The sequence below is a fragment of the Syngnathus floridae genome, chromosome 13 (assembly GCF_059516105.1).
Source record: "Syngnathus floridae isolate MCC-2025c chromosome 13, RoL_Sflo_1.0, whole genome shotgun sequence".
NCBI lineage: Eukaryota > Metazoa > Chordata > Actinopteri > Syngnathiformes > Syngnathidae > Syngnathus > Syngnathus floridae.
This window is the reverse complement of record NC_142425.1, coordinates 2,680,389-2,698,653: the sequence shown is the minus strand read 5'-3', so window position 1 is coordinate 2,698,653 and position 18,265 is coordinate 2,680,389. Positions and strand designations below refer to the sequence as shown.

Genomic DNA, 18,265 nt, shown 5'->3' with positions numbered 1-18,265 from the left:
CATGTAGGAATGCGGCCCCCGAGGACTGGAGTTTGAGACCCCTGGTCTAAGGAGACGCTGGTCTTTGTCGGCTTCTCACTGTGAGGAATCTGACCTGCCCCCTACGAATGAGCGATGTCTTGGCATGCGTTACAAGTCGTGACACCTCTGAACACGGTGCGCCTCCGGCTCATTTTTCCCCAGGATTGCATCAAAATGCGCGGCCGTCGGCGGGCAGCCGAAACGTTGCTCGGTTCTGACGTGAGCCCTTCTCGCCACCCATAGACTGGACTTGGACGTCTTCCCGACAAAACAACTTTATTGACAGACTTGACTACGACAATGTACTTGTGTCATGTGTCCAACGTGGCATCCTTCTGTTGTCAACGGCGATGCTTCAAGCACCTTCCTTGTGCGGCGAAAATTTCAACGCTGCCATGCAAGCTAAGAAAAAGCAAACGCGCCGACTGCGTTGGTCGTCACGTCATTCGTCAGAGCGGTCGCCGTGGAGAATGGATGTAGCAGTGCAACGTCACATGCCGAGCAGCCAGATGAAGCAAATAGGGCATGAAGAGCAAAGAGCTGACGCCGACGCTGATGCTAACACTGCAGTTGCGGCTCACTTTGGCGTCACGGAGCCAGGTGCGGCTTCCTGTACGTGTGCTCGCTGATGGCCAGGCGGCTGAGGCGGGCCCCGTAGTAGTCCACGATGTAGTCGGAGCCGTCCGCCGGCCCCACTATCTGAATGGCAACGCACGGCACACACGAGTCAGCGCGCTACCGTCCGCACGGCTGTTAGCATGTGAACCGAACATAGTGCGCGAAGGTGCGGGCCCGCCTCCACTGACCTGCACGGCGATGAGGATGAAGTCCACCAGCGTGCCGATACCGCAGAAACCCACTGTGCAGAACTTGAGCACGCCTGAGGCAAATGCAACAAAGCATTTTCATGCGCAGACCGATTCGGCGTGAAGAGTGGGACTCGTGCAAGCGCGTCGTTCTTGCCGCCCGATAATGAATGGAATTGCAATTGACGCTGCAAAAACCCAAAAGCTTTGTCTCGCACAAGCAGTTTTGTTTTAGATACGATGTTTTTGGATCTATTTCTACAGTGACAGCCCGCACGTTTCCGTAAGATTGTTTTACGAAGCATGAAAAGTTGAAGCGATCAAGCCGCACGTTTGTCGGCACTTTGTCGCAATCGGATTTGCGACTTGAATTGTAACTTGAGCGCTCGCATGGCAGAAAAAGAGACTGCAAGTGGCGAGTAATTCATTAATTACAATGGCAGTCATCAATAAACCGTCTTGCCTTGGAAGTCATGCTTTAGTTGCCTGGTATTTTTTTTAAAGAAAAGAATAACCAAAAAGCCCCCAAAATAGATAGAATGAGGATCTTGGAAAAAAATCTCATAAAATCAAGATCAAAATATGTGCCCAATGCGTCAGGCCAAGTGTGCGTACCGAGTGCGGGATAGCCCAGGTAGAAGCGGTCGGCGCCCAGCCAGCCCAGGAAAAGTGACAAGGCCACAGCCACTTTGTACGAGTAGCCGCTCCTGAAAGCACGAAAGTCGCGTTGGCCTGAGTTTTCCAACCGCTTGCGCTTGGCCTCTTCTGTGTGCGTGTACTCACACGTTCCTACAGGGAATGGTTTTATTAAAGCCCACCTCCTTCCCGCTGAAGTGAAATTGCGTCCCGTTGGAAAGTCGGCAGGTGACATTTGGAGCTGGAAGACACTCCACTACATGCACACACACACGCACGCACACACGCACGCACACGCTCTCGTTAGAAAATCCGGAGTGCGCGGCCTCTCGGGCGCGCTCAGCAGCAACGAGGTGTCCCGTAAAAAATGGAGAGCGCGTGCGGGCGCTACCGACCCCAGGTGCTGGCATCGCGACAGTTTTGCGGCTCCTGAGTGACCTCGTCGATCTTGGGATCTATACACAAATATGTCGGCGCAGTCAAGGAAAATTTTTCAGGACTTTTACAGCCCATGATATCAAAAATTAAAATCATCCCTACACAGCTTGCTCGGTGGCATAACATGAACTGAAGCATTTGAGAGAGGCACCAAAATTCATCGATTACTCGACAACTAATCGTCAGAGACCTAGTTTAAATTTAAAATGTCTAAATACTGGCAAGGCTGATTTCTGTCGTCCTCTATGAAAGCAGATTGATTAGTTTTTTTAATTTTATGAATCAAAACGGATCTTGAATCATCTTTGATGTATGCTGTGGATTTTCATTATTTATTACAGCTCAGGCAGACCAAAAGAAAATCAACACTCAGCAAGACCGATGCGTGTATTCTAGCCTTTTGATGACATCGACCAGGACCGAGCTTTTTCATCTACTGCACAGTCTTCTGTGATCTCATTTTTGTCGTCGTCTTCCCAAATTCAAACTACACTGGTAGAGGAAAAAGCCCACCGTTTTAAGTCAACCCAATTTAAATGCCATATTCATTGACATGCTTTTTTGTTGTTGTTGTTCGTTGACATTCGTTTCTTACTCGGAAGTGACGCGTGATGTCACAGCGAAGCGTCCAGGAGGGTATTGAAAATTTCCAGCACAGCCATGATGTCACATCACAATGAATGGCACTCCTATCCTTTTAGATCAGATAAACAGGTTCGATACTTCCAGATTGTTGATCACCTTCCATTCCTTCTATACTATTATTACGCTCATCAGTTGACGCCCAGTCACATTAAAGCACCGCGACATTTTTTTTGGTCTATTTTTGTCTGCTTACAACCGGCAGCGAAGTGATCTGCTCGCCCTTAGCAATAGCTTCACATCTAGACGAGGAGCGCGAGTCAAGGTAAGGATATTGACCGAGTCTCAGGTTGTGGCAGCTGCCCGCCTCCTCTGCCGTCGCGACAATCGTCCGCCGAAAAGACGCACAGCACAAGAAAAACAACAAAATTGTCCACAAGCCTGAGCGCAAACACCGTGACATGGCGGCTGTGATGTCACCAAGCGCCGCCTTCAAGGCTACGAGGGAAAAAAGCCTTTTCCCTCTTCACGGGCAACATTTCAAAACATTTTAAACTAACAAGTGACCAAATGTCTCTGAAAGTTCGAGCCAAATGACAATGTTTCACATTATTATACAAATTGTGTGTGTGTGGGGGGGTGGGGGGGGGGGGGTGAATCAACGCGTGTAGTGGCGTTGTTGTGGATTTGGAAGAGTAGCGGCGTTTCCCAGAGCAGTTGAATGCAGCATTTAAAGTGATACTGTAGTCCAAGTGAAGCCGCTTCAAGTAAGTTACACATCATTTCCAAATTTAAATATTCTGAAATGACTCGTCGTTTCTTTTCAATGTTGTCTGAATGGCCAGGTAGCGCGAGTGCCGACAGAGAAAAACAGGAAGCGAGTCGGAGAATTTTGGGGGGTGGGGGCCGGTGCGTCGAGAGAGGGCTTGAGAGAGTTCGCATGCTAGCGGCTTGCTTACATAGTTGGGAGACGACACTAACTTCGCTTTCTTTCCTTTCCACCTTTCGCACCAGTGAACACATTGCCCGAATTGATAACTTTATTTGTTCGCATTGTGTTTTCTTGTGAATTTAGTCCATGTCGTGGGGGCTTTTTATGCACCTGCTGATTTGTAGTGACCCCGCCCATCTAAAAAAAAAAGAGACGAAAATAACCATAAAAGACGATACAGTAAATGCAATCAATACAGTCGAGTATAAACAATGCACAACAGTGGACTTTTGATGATGGCGAGCACTCCGAAGTTAAATCTTTTGGCCACTCGGCCCTGCTTGCCACCAGTCGACCTTCCCAGTTTTCACTTCCGTGATGGTGAACCTGGGCGGCGTGCGCGCTTTCTCTGGCGAAAAGTGCACGTCATTGTTTGGGCGAAAGCATATTGCTATCAAACTTGCAAAAAAAAACAAAAACGTTCTGAATCACAGAATGTTAATGTTAATTTAGGGTGACCAGATTTGGATTTCTGAAAAAGAGGGGGCGGGGTTTTTATCGTTTTTTGGGGGGAGGGGGTCATTTGTATCATGTTATGACACAAATGACATCGTGTCTGTATAGCAATTGCATTTATTGGCCCGAATAACAGAAAACATATATACAATAACAAAAACATATTTACACTAACAAAAACATGTACCGTATTTGCCGGTGTATTGGTCGACCTTTTTCGATCCAAAATCGACCAAAAAAAATCGACCTCGACTTATACACCGAGTCATAAAATTTAACTTCGTATTCATCGCTTCAAATGTGATGGTAACCAAGGCCGTTTCTCATGCATCTCATTGTGCGTGGGTGTGCGTCCGTCAGGCTCATCAAACAGCGAGAAACTGAATCATTATAAAGCGTTCGTCGCATTAACACGCATCCTCAGCAACAATTTCAAATATTCTCACCTCAATAACGGACATCGAAAGCCAGGCAGCGACGATGACTGCTAGGGGGAAGTACTGGGTATTGAGCGAACGTGCGAGTCATCGCGCGTCAAGCAACGACAATAACTACCGGTACGTAAACATTCAATCGCCATGTCTAAATGAATGTCGTTGGCACTTAGAAAATATTCGCCAAACTTTGCCAGACTTCCAGGGGAAGAGGCCGAATTTTCACTTGTGGTGGCCGACATGGGGAACCAGCCGAGGCGGACACTTTACGGCGGTTGAGTCGTTGGCACTTAGAAAATATTCGCCAAACTTGGCCGGACTTCCAGGGGAAGAGGCCGAATTTTCACTTGTGGTGGCCGACACGGGGAACCAGCCGAGGCGGACACTTTACGGCGGTTGAGTCGTTCGCACTTTGAAAATATTTGCCAAACTTGGCCAGACTTCCAGGGGAAGAGGCCGAATTTTCACTTGTGGTGGCCGACATGGGGAACCAGCCGAGGCGGACACTTTACGGCGGTTGAGTCGTTGGCACTTAGAAAATATTCGCCAAACTTGGCCGGACTTCCAGGGGAAGAGGCCGAATTTTCACTTGTTCTGGCCGACATGGGGAAGCAGCCGAGGCGGACTCTTTATGGCGCAAGAGCCGTTGGCACTTAGAAAATTTGAACCAGGCGGCGTGCGCGAGTGCGCGGCCCGCTGGAAGTCGAATGAGGCTCCGCGATTTCATCCGCGGTGCTTATAAAGTGCCGATCCGCCGGCCGGAGCTATTTTCGGCCACCCGGCGCGTGCGCGAGCTCGCCGGCTGCTGGAAGTCGAATGAGACTCTGCGATCTCCTCCGCGGTGCTTATAAACAGCCGATCCGCTCGGAGGGAGCTATTCCCGGCCACTTGGCGCGTGCGCACGGCCTCCCGGATGTGCCGGGCGGCGTGCGCGAGCTCGCCAGCTGCTGGAAGTCGAATGAGGCTCTGCGATCTCCTCCGCGGTGCTTATAAAGAGCCGATCCGCTCGACGGGAGCTATTTCCGGCCACTTGGCGCGTGAGCACGGCCTCCCGGTGGTACCGGGCGGCGTGCGCGAGTGCGCTGGCCTCTGGAAGTCGAATGAGGCTCCGCGATCTCCTCCGCGGTGCTTATAAAGTGCCGATCCGATCGGCTTGGAGCTATTTCCGGCCTCCCGGTGGTGCCGGGCGGCGTGCGCGAGCTCGCCGGCCGCTGGAAGTCAAATGAGGCTCCGCGATCTCCTCTGCGGTGCTTATAAACAGCCGATCCACTCGGCTGGAGCTATTTCCGGCCACTGCGCATGCGCCCGGCCTCCCGGAATTTGAATACATTTTGTCAATAAATTTCGCATATTTCTGATTGAATTTTGAAGTTTAATATAATGCAACAATTGAGCTCGACTTATACAAAGGATATATCATAAAATCGTAAATTTCCGTCGAATTTTAGGGGGTCGACTTATACACCGAGTCGACTTATACACCGGCAAATATGGTATGTGTACACTGACATTTTTTAGATTTATAGTGGTACACTAAGAAAAAAAAGACAAAAGAAATGCGGCCATTGGTGCAGCATTTAAAGAAGAAAAAAGGGCTCCTCTTCAGTCCTCCTCTTGCAGGGTGCGTTGGCACCTTTATTTGCCAATAACACGTAAGTGCCTGCCTTGCATGTCAAGCACTCAGCTTCATAAGGATCACGACCCTGGCGAAAGCACGGGAATTTTTATTTTCAACACCTCCGTGAATGTGCGTTTTCGTTTCAATATTGCTTGTAAACATTCGGTGTAGACTGGCCAGCCCACCCTACTTCTTAGCAAAGTGACTAGATTTGAGGAGAAGGGCGTGACTTATTTGCGAACGATACAAAAAACCTGGAACTGAGTGAAATGGAATGGAGTGGCAATTCTATTGACAATGTATTGTGCATATGTATTATATTTGAGGCAGTCCAAAAAACCCAGACAATTTTGAAAATCCCCCCGGGCATTTTTTTTTAGGGCTCAAAAGTAGGACATGTCCGGGAAAAAGAGGACGTCTGGTCACCCTATGTTAATTTCAAGTTTTCTCTCAGGGCGGCGCGGAATGCCGGATGAGGCTGGCCCGAGTCAAGTCCGGCCAACGTGTCAAGTGATGTCGCCCGGCGAGCGTCGGCGGGCGTCAGCAGCCCTGGAGCGTCTGCGGGCCAAGCTGGTCCAGAAGGATGAGTGGCGGCACCACCTGGGCTGCGTGGCGGCACTCCAGGACACGCTGGACAGTCCGCTCTTTGTGCACGTGCTCGCTCTGCAGCGCGCCGTCGCCCACCTCAAGGAGCAGGTGCGTACCCGCACCCCACGACGACGCCACACTGACCACACTGTGTGTGTGCGTTACTGCGCTTGTTTAGCATTGTTAGCATAGAGCGTCTTATGAAAACAACCCAAAATTGTTGAGTCAAAGTGGGTTCGCCACCATCCTCCACGGACAATGCACGTTTCTCAACTTCTTACTCTCAAGTCAATGCAAAACAAAAAAGAAAGAAAGAAAATAGATGGCACATGCCTCCTAAAACTCCAAAGTCGGATCATTCGTACGTCAGGGCCATTACGTGGCATGGCGATTCCACACGACGAGTGCCCACGTTGTATGACGTCACTTTGCCACGTTGCGACAAGGGGCGTCTTTGCGTATTGGGCGCGGGCCCATAAACAAGGGCGCGTCCAAATTAAGATAATGGCGGGCGGGCTGGCAAGCGGGCTTCATATTGTAAGTGGCATCAAGGTCGCGACGAGTGTCAGCCACTCGACGTACCGTAAGTCTATGAAGGCGTCGGCGGCGCTTTATTTATGGTCGGCCTCCCCGGCGCTGATCAATCACACTTTAATATCCGCCGTCCCGCTTTGACAAACGGCCCGCCCGCCCGACGACGCAAAGTGAGAGGAAAGGTCATTCATACATTAGCTGTAAGCGAGGCATTGATTTTTACACGCGCTTGTGACTGCAACTGCCACATGCACACTGTGATTGTGTGTGTGTGTGTGTGCATGTGTGAGACTCTTTGCAAGTGATCGTGTGTTTGCCATGTGACTGTGTGCGCGTGTGTGTGTGTGTGTGTGTGTGCGTGTGCGCGTGCGTGTGTGTGTGTGTGTGTGTGTCTGTGTGTGCGTGCGTGTGCAAATGCGCACAAGTGTCTGTTAATGCATGTTTGTGTAATCTGAACCCTTGCTGCACTGCAAGATGATGCAAACATTGACTGCAACAACATTCAGCCCTTCTTGGGGGTCTAGTGGTGGGGATTCTTTATCCTCTGTGAGAAGCGAGCAACTCTCCATGGATCATTGGTAAAAGGCGATATGAATCGTGAGCACCTGCCCTTGTGGTCTAACGCCTTCCTTCCTTCCTTCCTTCCTTCCTTCCTTCCTTCCTTCCTTCCTTCCTTCCTTCCTTCCTTCCTTCCTTCCTTCCTTCCTTCCTTCCTTCCTTCCTTCCTTCCTTCCTTCCTTCCTTCCTTCCTTCCTTCCTTCCTTTTGCACTCTCCAGTTGAGTACGCCACCGGAGGAGAGCGGCCACAGCGTCAGCTTTTCCCCGGCCCCACCCGGCCTGGAGGCCCCGCTTGCCCTTGGTGCCCCGCCCTCGCCCGACAGCCTGCACCGGTGGATCGTGGCTGCCGCTGCGGTGAGTAGGCGACCACGCAAACTCTCAACCTGGGTGCCTGACAAAAACAAATCAACTTGTGGGTGTGATTGTGTGTTTGTTTGTGCGTGCTTGCGTGTGTCGGGTCCCAACATCAGGGTCGGCCCAGTGAGTGCGTGAGTCTGACGCGTCCGGCCTCGGGGGATCTGGGTTTCAGTGTGGCAGGCCTCCACCCAGGAAGCGGCCGTCCCGACGCCTTCGTCAAGCACATCCAGTCCGAGAGCGTCACTGACAGGTGACGTTCAGCCTTCCATTCAAGTAGTCGCAGCGTCGCGTTTCAAAAACAGAAGGGTAGGCAGCAGGTCTGGGGACATGCACGTGATTGACAGCATTGCGTCAGCAGGGACAGGCGGCTGCGGCTGCGTGATCAAATATTGGTGAGAAACGGCCGCCCCTTGGAGGTGGGCGTGAGTCAGCATCAGGCGCTGGCTTTGCTGCAGCTGCCCGGCCGCACGGTGGACTTGACGGTTGCCAGGGACCGCCCCTCAACGGACATGCTACCACCAGCGTCATTGTCGCCACCGGCCACCGCTAACGACGTAAATGCCGCAATACGTGCCGTCGTCGCATAACACCCGATAGCTGTGATCTCTCTTGTGACAAACGGACGTGACCCCCTCCAAGGTTGAGCGGGCCGAGGTGGAGGAGATCCAGCTGCTCAACGACGGTTCGGGTTTGGGCTTCGGTATTGTGGGCGGGAAGACCGGCGGCGTGGTGGTCCGGACACTCGTCGAGGGTGGTGCCGCTGACAGGGTACATCCGCAGCGCTCGCTTCTGCGCTCATCCTCTTCTAGCCTCCACTCCTCCCGTCACTCAGGATGGGCGTCTACGCACGGGAGATCGCATCCTTCGCGTCGGGGCCACGCCCACCGACGGGCTTGGCAGCGATGAGGTGGTCCAGGTGCTGCAGGGGTGCGGGAGTCACGTGAGCTTGCGAGTTGCCAGGGGCCAGGGCGCTCGGAGAACCAAAGCCCCGCCGCCGCCTGACTCTGCCCCCGTGTCGGTTGCGCCCATGCGGCTTCTTCAGTGCCGGAGCAGCGGGATGGTAAGCGGGCGCCGCTTCCTACTTCTTGACTCCTCATTCTTACTCGCCAAGCTTGGTCGTTCCTTCTCTCGCTTCCCATTTGTGCGTTTCAGCCCAACCTGGATGGCTACGAGATCCACGAGGTTGCGCTCACCAAGAAAGACGGACAAAGCCTCGGAATCTCCATCATCGGACACAACCCCCTCAGCAGTCAAGGTAGAAAAGTTTGAAAAAGCTGACCTCACACGAGGTGTCGGTAACATTAGCGTCCGGGTCCATCTCTTCCTGACAGATGCGGTGGGCGTGTTCATCAAGCACGTGGTTCCGGGCAGCGCCGCCCATCACAGCGGGAACATAAGGGTTCAAGACCGACTCATTGCCGTAAGAAGAGCTCCGCTGGCACATCATCGTCATTTGGGAAGTGCCGCCCTCATGACCGTGTGGTGGCGCCTCGTAACAGCTCGTTGCGGGACCGCCTCAAAACGGCCGCACGATGACGCATGCAAACGGAATTCAACTTGTGCCCGTTCAGATGGATGGCGTCAGCCTCCACGGTCTGACCAACAGGGAAGTTCTGGAGGTCATGAAGCGGACGGGCCGCACCGTGCTCCTCACGCTGGTCCGCAAGAACAACGCCGCCGCCTTCCAAAGGTCCCCCAACGCAGGTCGCTCATTGCCCGCTGTTTCCTAAACCTTGCTTTGCGTCATTGCCAATGTGTGTGTTTTTTGCTTGTGTGTTTTGTGTGAGGCTCATTTGTTTGTGTTATTCCTCTACATTTGTTTACAGAATGTGTGTGTGCGTGTGTTCTTAGTATATCGGTGTCTAAATCTCATTTCTGATGTGTGCGTCTCAGTGGAATCTTCTTGTGGGTCACTGCCGAGGTCACTGGAGTTCAAGACTCACACTACGTATTTGGATACACACAGTACGAGCAGCAGTGAGCACACGCACACGCATCATATGCTAACACGCACGCAAAATAAAACAAACGCACACAAGAATGTTTGGCAGTCGGTCCACTTTCTTTGTTCTGACACCTGTCCATCCCAAAAGCCAGGCGATAGTGGCAAAGCACTACTTTTGTCTCAATAAAACTCCTCAGTCTTCTCTGGCACGATGATGGCCAAGTCCAGAGGTGCGCCACCTAGAGACTCACTACACATTGCAGCAGCGCAACAAAATATACTGACTCACGAGCGAGAGATTCCATTTCAGTTTGTTGCCAGCAGAAGTCTTGTCTGTATTTCTATCCCTAGTTTGGCGTGAGATAGCTAGCCGTTAGTGCGCGGCTCGGTGCAGATGTACGAGCGTTTTTATTCATCTCAATGCCAAAGATTAATGACAGCCTGGCCGCGTTTAGCAATGCTAATTTAATCTAAAGCGCTGCCATCTCTTTTCATTTTCTTGCGGTGAGCTCAGCAGTCGACAGACACCAGCTTGACACCCAAGTTCCCATAGCAACCGCCACTCACCTTAAAGTAAAAAAAAAGTCCCAATGATCGTCACACACACATCTGGGTGTGGTGAAATTTGTCCTTCGCTTTTAACCCATCCCCGGGTGATTTTGATCCATCCCCTGGGGGAGAGGGGAGCAGTGAGCAGCAGCAGTGCCGCGCCCGGGAATCATTTGGTGATATAACGCCCCAACTCCATCTCTTCATGCTAAGTGCCAAGTAGGGAGGAAAGGGGTCCCATTTTTATAGTCTTTGGTGTGACCCGGCCGGGGTTTGAACCCACAACCTTCCAGTCTCAGGGCGGCCACTCTACCACTAGGCCACTGATACGACGCTTGAAATGACACCCAAAAATGTACATGTGCGTTTTGCCAATTTGTATGGTTTTGCATGTGTGTTTGTGCAGCTGCTGAGCTGACTCTGAAGGCCAAGTGGCAGCGGACTCTGGGTCCAAACTATCAAGTTCTGGTGAGACCAAAGCAGCTGTGTTTTTTTCTTTTCATGGGCATAATTTTGGACATATGATGGAAAAAAGAATGTCCAAATGCTTGACTGCAAAATAATGTGTGCAGTTGTCTTTGATGTCCGTAGCGGCATGAGACACTTCTGCAAACTGGTGCCATGGATACTCCGGCTGAACAATTGCAAATGCCTAAACTTGGCCAATTTTCAAGCTGTGACCAGTGTGGCTCTTATTTATTTATTTGTCTGTCTGTCTGTCTATTTGTCTGTTTGTTTGTTTGTTTGTTTGTTTGTTTGTTTGTTTGTTTTATTGATTGGCTATTTGGTTATTTATTTCTTTAATGCGCTCTGTCCGTCATGTGCTGTAAACCCGTTTCGGTGCTTGAAATTTACAAGCAGAGTGGCACCAGAGCCTCCCCATTAAAAAACATTGCCAAGTATACTAGTCAATGGTGCTCCAGGCGACAATTATTGAGCTGTGGATTCTATGCTCTATGCACACCAGTTGAGACTTGGATGTGTGTGGGCGCACTTCTTCAGGTGATCAAGTTGCATCCTGTGATTGAGGACGACGTCCAGCTGCAGAGCTCCTCCAAGGTGATGAGCGCACATCATCTGATTTCCTCCCGCCGGCAGCGTGACGTGATGCATCGCGTTTACGTGCAGCTCCATCCTGTACACACGCTTCCCCTGGGCGTGGAGTTGAACTCATTGGAAGGCCATCACTATGTCTCCTGCGTGCTGCCCGGGGACCGCATGAACAAAGTTGGCGTTCTGAGACCCGAAGATGAGCTCCTCCAGGTGAGCCACACCATCTAGCCACCTTACAGGTTGCTGTAGCTACCCTGGAGGCTTGCCAAGTGTGCGGCGCCATGGACAGTCGAGACGAATTTGTGTGTTTGGACTGAGATGCTACATCCCGTTCAAATTGAACATGGAATCTGGTCTCGCAAAAATGGGATTTCATGCGCATTCTGACCGTCGGGACGACACGCGAGCCTTCTGCTTTTAATCTCAAGATGGCAGCCTCTGTTGCCCCTGTGCTAATGTTAACGTGCACGTTGCAGGTGAACGACACGCAGCTTTGCGGAAAGTCTCGTCGGGAGGTTGTCTCCTTCCTCAATGAGGTGCCCCCACCTTTCACGCTGGTCTGCTGCAGACGGCCGCCTTTATGCGAATGGGAAGGAGAAAAAAAGTCGGAAGGACACGGATGCGGCCTGAAAAATGTACATCACCGTTTTCCTTGGCTATCATTTGAAAGTAGTGCCCGGGCCACCAAACATTTTCAATTTACCTTGTTTGAGGCAAGCCAAAGTTGTTTGGAATAATGTCCTTGCCGTTTGCTTTTTCCTGTGCTCCAAAAAGTGTCACATTTTGGCGGATGATCATGCGATGTGCCGGAAGGTGTCGCCCGTGCTGTCCGAGCTCAGGGAGGAGCAGGAGCCAGGTGAAGTCACTGACCAAGAGGAGGAACGTGTCGAGCTGGCCCTGTGGTCTTCTGAGGTTGAGGTGTTGGAGCTCCACAAAGAGGCCGCCGGAGGCCTGGGCTTCAGCATCCTGGACTATCAGGTAAGTTCGCCGCCAGTCAACATCACTATGCACTCCCACAATACCCCCCCCTCAGCTCTTTGTCTTGAGGCATTGTTTCACCTCCTCCACCCCGCTACTCCTCCTCCACCCTCCTTCCCCAAACTGAGGGGGCGGAGCAAACTCCAGGTGAAGTCCCAGGTGGTCTTTGTGCACCGCCCACCTGGGGGGCTTCCTGACCGAGATCGAAACATCAGAGGAGACTTTCATACGCTCCGTGTCCTCTTTTCCTTTTAGTTATCAAATTGAATATCCATCAATGGTTTAGAGCAGGGGTCTCAAACTCCAGTCCTCGGGAGCCGCATTCCTACATGTTTTCCAAGTTTCCCTCGTTAAACACACCTGATTCAATTATCAGGCTCCTGCAGAACGTGAGGATGAACTGATCATTTGAATCAGGTGTGTTTAACGAGGGAAACTTGGAAAACATGTAGGAATGCGTCCCCCGAGGACTGGAGTTTGAGACCCCTGGTTTAGAGACCCTGTTGGGCTCCAAATATTCCAAATCAAATATTTTTTACAAATGACAGAGCAGTGATTGATGACCCACCAGATGTTGCCAATGTTTGTGTCGTGCAGTGCGCCGTCAACATTGGCCCCACATTTCATTTCTGTGCATGGACGCGTGTTTTAGGAGCAGGGTAAGTACAAGTGCGTTTGCATTCAAAACAAACCCCCAGTCCACATAGCTTGGAATAGTTTTGGCGTGCAAAAGCTCTTGCAGAAAGTTGCCTTCCCAAAATGATGAAGAAGCTCCAGTAGGCGGAGCGTCATCTGTAGCCATCTCGCCGCCTCCAAAAACACAAAAAGCTTGCACGCCGAGCCAAGCGCAGCCCGGCCTGCGTCGCGTGCGTGCGTGATGCCCGCCGTCTGCCTTGACCTTCGATTCCGCGTCGCCCTTTCACCCTGCCAAAAGTTTGGCGCCGGCTGGCTCCGCTCACTGCCTCCACCTTATACTTGGCCGCCAAACTTGTGAGTGCCCGCGAGACAAAGCGGTTGTCGGATATTTACCTTTGAAGCAAACGGTCTCTTTTGATACGTTCCCTCTTGAGGTAACAGAGTGAACGGGCTCTTCTCTGGAAGCAATCGCTTCATTTTGCTTTGCCCAGTGCTGAAGTGGAAATCTTCCCTGGCTAACTTTCATTCTCCTCATAAATGTCGCGCATTAATGCCTCAATCTCCACGACATGATAATATGATCTCCAAGCGACCACGGCCAATTTCTCTTGTTGTCCCGCAGAAAACGGGGATGGTGCTACGACGCGGCCGAGGAGCTACGGCCCCTGTCAAAAATCCACGTTGTCCTGGTTGGGCCCTGCCTGCACGTTCTGTTATTTGATATTCCAAAATATCTTTTGACAGTAATTTCTCAAGACGTTATCGGATGGGTCCCCATTTAAAATCGCAGCGCTGTTCCTGAAGAAAATAAAAGCATTGTTGTCGAGCTGTTTTTGACACTTTGTCATAAGGAGAAGCGGCCAAGAGGTGACGGGCCACTCAGGCCGCCGCCCAAAGCCGGCAAGCATTTGGTCTGCCACAACATTAACAGAGTCTTCCCGTGACACGTATGGCAATATGAAGGAGAGTAGCGCCTTTTGACTCACTCTTGGCATTCAACGTTTTGTACGTGAGAGAGACCCCTGATGATTTCCTCTCTGAAGCGGGCTGATGTTGAACGGTCTCTGTCTCCCCCCGCTGGTCATGTGCCACCGCCTTTGCAGTGTTCAATGTGGTGGGAGCCCATCGTCGGCTTTGATCTTGAGGAGCGGCAGCCGGTTTTCCAGCTCAACCTGGGCTCGGACCGCTCGTGGGATGGAAGCTCTGCACCCTCACGGCTGTTGTCTTTGCAGGATCCTTTGGACCCAGGTGGCTGCGTGATCGTGATCCGCTCACTGGCAGAGGGCGGTGTGGCCCAGCGCGCCGGCGCACTGCTTCCCGGCGACCAGCTGGTCTCTGTCAACGGCGTCCGTCTGGAGGGCTTGAGCCTGGAGCAGGCCGTGCGCGTCCTCAAGGGAACGCCCCCTGGCGTTGTGCGGCTAGGCGTGTGCAAACCCCTCGCGGTGAGACGCTCGGGCTTCGGCGTTCATCTCCTTCCTCCTCTTCCTCTTTTCCATTCCCAGGATGCTCTTTTTGTTTTGCTGTTCCCCGCTTGACTATTCTTCCCCTTTTGTCCTCCTTTCCTTTTTTTCTCCGTCCTGCTTTCTTTTCCTTTGCTTCCCTCGTCGTTTAATCCTTCTTTTTCTGTCCCACTTTTCCTACTTCCGTTTTAGTTTGATATTTTCTTTCCTTCTGCACGATCCTTTTTTCCTTTTCTCCCTTTTGGTCCTCCTTTTTTCTTGTCCTTTCTTCCCTTTTCCAGCTCTCCTTCTTTGTTCCTTGTTGCATTTTTTCTTCCTCCTATACTGACTTCATTTCCCTTACTTATTGCTTTCCTTTTTTCTTCCCGCTTTCATTTCTGTCCTTCCCTGTCGTCTTTCGAACCTCACCCTTGAGTGGTCCTCGCCCATTCCTGTGTCCTTGTTACCTTCTGTCAAACTGCCTTTTTCTTTTTTTCTCCCTCCTCCTCTTCTTTGTCTTCATTCCCCTCATCTGTCCTCCTTGTCCTCTGCGTGCTGTTGCCGAGTCAGCGAGATTTCGGGACGCGGCAGAGTGCTCCATCAGCTCTACGACGTCGCAGCACTCTTAAGTGGGGTGTTGGGGCTATGTGCTTGCTATCCTGGTCCATGACTACCGCAGTATTAGGTCATTGTAGGAAGTGGTTGTGTAGCATGACTTTTGTTAGCTTCCTTTACATGTTGCACAGCAACGCTGCAAGATTTCCTCAAAAAGTGTGACGGTGTGAGGTCGGATCGGTCACTTCGACACACATGTGGCTCTAACCAAGCTCCAACAAACGTTTTGGATGAATTAAAAATGATCAAAGTTGCTCTCCAAACCACTGTGAAAGCCACCAACGAGGGTGGTGTTGGCACCATACAGAGCCATGAGTGTTATTAAGGCGTGCGCGGGAACAAACGGCCCTAACAGCAAGTGTGCGCGTCTGCCGCACCAGCCAGCCATCCGGCTGACTGCCTTCAACGTTGCTCACATGACCTCCCCGCAGGTTTCGGCCCAATACTTTGGCCAAGCGCGAGCGGAGGAGCGGGCAGACCTTGGCGGGACTGCTGGCCATCTGCCAACTCTGACCTCTGACCCAGAGGAGGAGGGCAGAGAGATGGCGGTGGACGAAGACGAGGCAGAGACCGAGACGGCATTGTCATCGTCAGCCGCCGCTCAGCAGGCCAGTAGCAATATTTCACACGTGCTCACTTGGCAGTCTACCGCACCTTTGCTCTTATATCCTTCCATCTATCACACAAATGATACTTTTCTTTCCTGACTTTGGTCTTGCCGTATGTCTTTGTTTCTATCTTTTCTTCTGTTTCTTCTCTGAGTTTTATTTTCTTCTCCTCCATCTTGTGAGTTTGCGAGGAGCTAGCTAGCGCAGCAGGCACTCAAGTGCAGGGCAGACAAGGAAAAGGGCAGAGCGCAGATTTCGGCCGCAATAGTCATGCCGGCGCCTCACGCTAACTCTAACCGCAGCTGCGAGGTTTCCTCAGCAGGCCACCCAAGCGCCAAAAAAAAGCCGGTGAAAGGCAAGCCGCAAAAATGACGCATTTAATGGGCCGCTTGTGTTTCCTTTTCAGACTCAGACAGAAGACGGGCAACTTCTTGGTGACGCGCTTGATCCTTCTTTCACTTTGATACATTTGACTGGGATGCCCTCGCGCGCAAACTCAATGTGCGACTTGCCTGCGTGTGAGCCAGGCCAGCACGACGACACAGAGGCGGAGGCAGACTCGGAAGTCAATGGGACGGACGCCGAGTGAGTCCTCCTCCTTCCCGTCGTCTTTAGCAAGTGCCCGCCCATCGTCACTCGTGATTGTCCTCGCAGGTCTCGTGGGATGATTGACATGGAGAAGCGGAGGAGGCGGAGTTACGGAGGATTCTCCATCACCAGAAGAGTGCGCAGGTGACTCACGCCGGGAGCCTCGCCGTGACCGCGTGTCATGTTGCTCAGTGCCTGCGTGCCTGCGTGCGTCCATACCTGCGTGTGTAGGGGGCTTCCGGAGCGTGAAGAGGGCGAGGGTGAGGAAACTCCTCGGCTCAGTCACTGGGAACCCCCCCGCAGGTGAAGGCCGCCCCCTCTTTCTTGTCCCACTTTGGACGTGGCTTTGGGTGATGCAGGTAATGTGCGTGCGAGCACGTAGGGTGGAGGTGTGCGCCAAGGAGGGCGAGTCGCTGGGCCTGAGCATCGTGGGCGGCCATCACGTTATCAAGCAACTGAGGAACGGAGAAGAACTGAAGGGAATCTTCATAAAGGAGGTCCTGCGTGGAAGCCCCGCCCACGCCACGCGCGCCCTCAAGACTGGAGACAAGATCCTGCAGGCACCAAACCGTACACAGCCGCTCCGCTGCCTCGCTTTCCTTTTGCTGTCTACTTTAGTCTTTTTTTCTTGAGTGTTCTTCATCTCTCTTTTACTCTCACCTTTAGCCTTTTTCTTCTCTTCCTTCCCTGCGCCATGACAGCCGCCGAGTGACCAACACAATCCGACCCAATCCAACCCTCAGCCCGCTCTATCTCTCGGTCAGACATCCCACCGGGCTTGCTCTAACAGCTGCTTAACGTGCGGGCAGGTCTCGGGTTTGGATCTCCGAAGCGCCACGCACCAAGAGGCGGTCGATGCCATCAAATCAGCCGCCAGTCCCGTGGTCTTCATCGTCCAGAGTCTGTCGGCGAAGCCGCGGGTACATACGTGTGGCCATGAGGTCGCAAGTCAGCTCTGGAAGGATGGCACTGATCCAGATTGCCAGGTCTGCGTGCATCCGTGAACACAAAGGTCAACTCTGTGCTTTTTGTTTGTGCGTGTGCACAGATAGCGAGAAACGCCCTGCCTCCTCTGCGGGAGCCGCCCCCTTACAGGCCCCCCGGCCCATTGGAGCAGGAGCCACTGCCGGCCCCCCGAGGTCAGCCAACTTTCAAATGCATGAACTGAATGAAGGTCAGACAGCATTGTTCAATGCACTTTTCAGGAGACTGATTCTTTTTCTTGCATCGCTTGCGATGATTTCAGTCATCGAACCCGAGTAAGGACGAGCAAGCACCAATCATGATTGAATGACGTGCATCAATAACAGGAAAAAAACGCAAAACCTCCCAGCGTCCCCGTCAAAGAGCGGAAGCCATTTCCAATATTGAGACTGCGCAACCCTTTGGGAAAATAATTGGGCGACGAAATCGGCAAACCAAATTCAGGCCCCTTTTCACTGTTTGCAAAACAAAAGTCATTAAGCGTTCGATGAGAAAGATAAGTCGAAATTGTGAATTGTGTTGTTTTGACAGGTGAAATGAAAAAATTAGTTGGCTTTTTGTGGGGAGCGCCAGCTGTCCCAGTGTTCAAAATGTTTTTTTCTCTCTTTGCAGGCCTCATATGAAAGCCCCGCCCCCGTGTGCCCCCTTTGCAAAGTGGACCGATCGAGCAATCTTTTGGGGCGGCTTTGGGGGTGGGGCTCGCGAAGGCTCCACTTGCGGTCGGTTGAGTTGTAGCACTTATGAGGGAGCGGGTGCTGTCGCTTGAGCCTTGTCGCTGTCGTAGGTGTTTCAATCGTCACGTGACCTTTGAGGAGCAATAAAAGAATTTCAGCCACCGTTCTTGGGTCTTC

At 52.0% G+C, this 18,265-nt stretch overlaps 2 protein-coding genes and 1 long non-coding RNA gene across 18 annotated transcripts; 2 read left to right on the top strand and 1 right to left on the bottom strand.

Moving 5' to 3' along the window:
* Positions 1–280: 280 nt before the first annotated feature.
* Positions 281–2,983, bottom strand: tm2d1 (TM2 domain containing 1). 2 transcript variants are annotated; one of them, XM_088394227.1, is made up of 6 exons: positions 2,819–2,983; positions 1,859–1,932; positions 1,611–1,719; positions 1,443–1,534; positions 828–901; positions 281–720 (listed from the first exon to the last, which is right to left on the bottom strand). In XM_088394227.1, exons 1-6 carry the CDS (start codon positions 2,944–2,946, stop codon positions 610–612), a joined length of 588 nt encoding a protein of 195 aa, XP_088250353.1. In that variant the 5' UTR covers positions 2,947–2,983; the 3' UTR covers positions 281–609. The 2 variants fall into 2 exon arrangements, with proteins under 2 accessions (XP_088250353.1, XP_088250354.1); XM_088394228.1 differs by having other exon boundaries at positions 1,859–1,918; positions 2,823–2,978.
* Positions 2,552–18,254, top strand: patj (PATJ crumbs cell polarity complex component). 15 transcript variants are annotated; one of them, XM_088394208.1, is made up of 26 exons: positions 3,135–3,250; positions 6,437–6,678; positions 7,882–8,016; positions 8,133–8,269; positions 8,375–8,573; positions 8,659–8,787; positions 8,852–9,079; positions 9,172–9,274; positions 9,351–9,439; positions 9,591–9,723; positions 9,913–9,996; positions 10,920–10,981; positions 11,516–11,572; positions 11,642–11,776; positions 12,043–12,201; positions 12,341–12,544; positions 14,413–14,622; positions 15,666–15,842; positions 16,249–16,276; positions 16,370–16,427; positions 16,497–16,574; positions 16,662–16,733; positions 16,813–16,990; positions 17,240–17,350; positions 17,479–17,604; positions 18,027–18,254. In XM_088394208.1, exons 2-25 carry the CDS (start codon positions 6,448–6,450, stop codon positions 17,596–17,598), a joined length of 3,117 nt encoding a protein of 1,038 aa, XP_088250334.1. In that variant the 5' UTR covers positions 3,135–3,250; positions 6,437–6,447; the 3' UTR covers positions 17,599–17,604; positions 18,027–18,254. The 15 variants fall into 15 exon arrangements, with proteins under 15 accessions (XP_088250321.1, XP_088250334.1, XP_088250326.1 ...); XM_088394200.1 differs by having other exon boundaries at positions 9,519–9,723; positions 16,813–17,000; positions 17,479–17,569; XM_088394195.1 differs by lacking the exon at positions 3,135–3,250 and adding an exon at positions 2,552–2,808 and having other exon boundaries at positions 9,519–9,723; positions 16,249–16,427; positions 16,813–17,000; positions 17,479–17,569.
* Positions 13,210–14,006, top strand: LOC148388047 (uncharacterized). Its single transcript, XR_015862115.1, has 2 exons — positions 13,210–13,534; positions 13,803–14,006. It is a non-coding gene; the product is annotated as an uncharacterized LOC148388047 (long non-coding RNA).
* Positions 18,255–18,265: the final 11 nt, after the last annotated feature.

Bases quoted from the DNA above. Each gene is read 5' to 3' on its own strand.
- tm2d1 (XM_088394227.1), bottom strand. From the start codon at position 2,946: ATGTCACGGTGTTTGCGCTCAGGCTTGTGGACAATTTTGTTGTTTTTC. The intron at 1,933-2,818 runs ATATCCTTACCT...GACTGCGCCGAC, and splicing joins CACAACCTGAGACTCGGTCA to ATATTTGTGTATAGATCCCA. The intron at 902-1,442 runs GTACGCACACTT...CATTTGCCTCAG, and splicing joins CCTGGGCTATCCCGCACTCG to GCGTGCTCAAGTTCTGCACA.
- patj (XM_088394195.1), top strand. From the start codon at position 6,448: ATGCCGGATGAGGCTGGCCCGAGTCAAGTCCGGCCAACGTGTCAAGTG. The intron at 9,080-9,171 runs GTAAGCGGGCGC...TGTGCGTTTCAG, and splicing joins AGTGCCGGAGCAGCGGGATG to CCCAACCTGGATGGCTACGA. The intron at 15,843-16,248 runs GCCAGTAGCAAT...TTTCCTTTTCAG, and splicing joins CGTCAGCCGCCGCTCAGCAG to ACTCAGACAGAAGACGGGCA.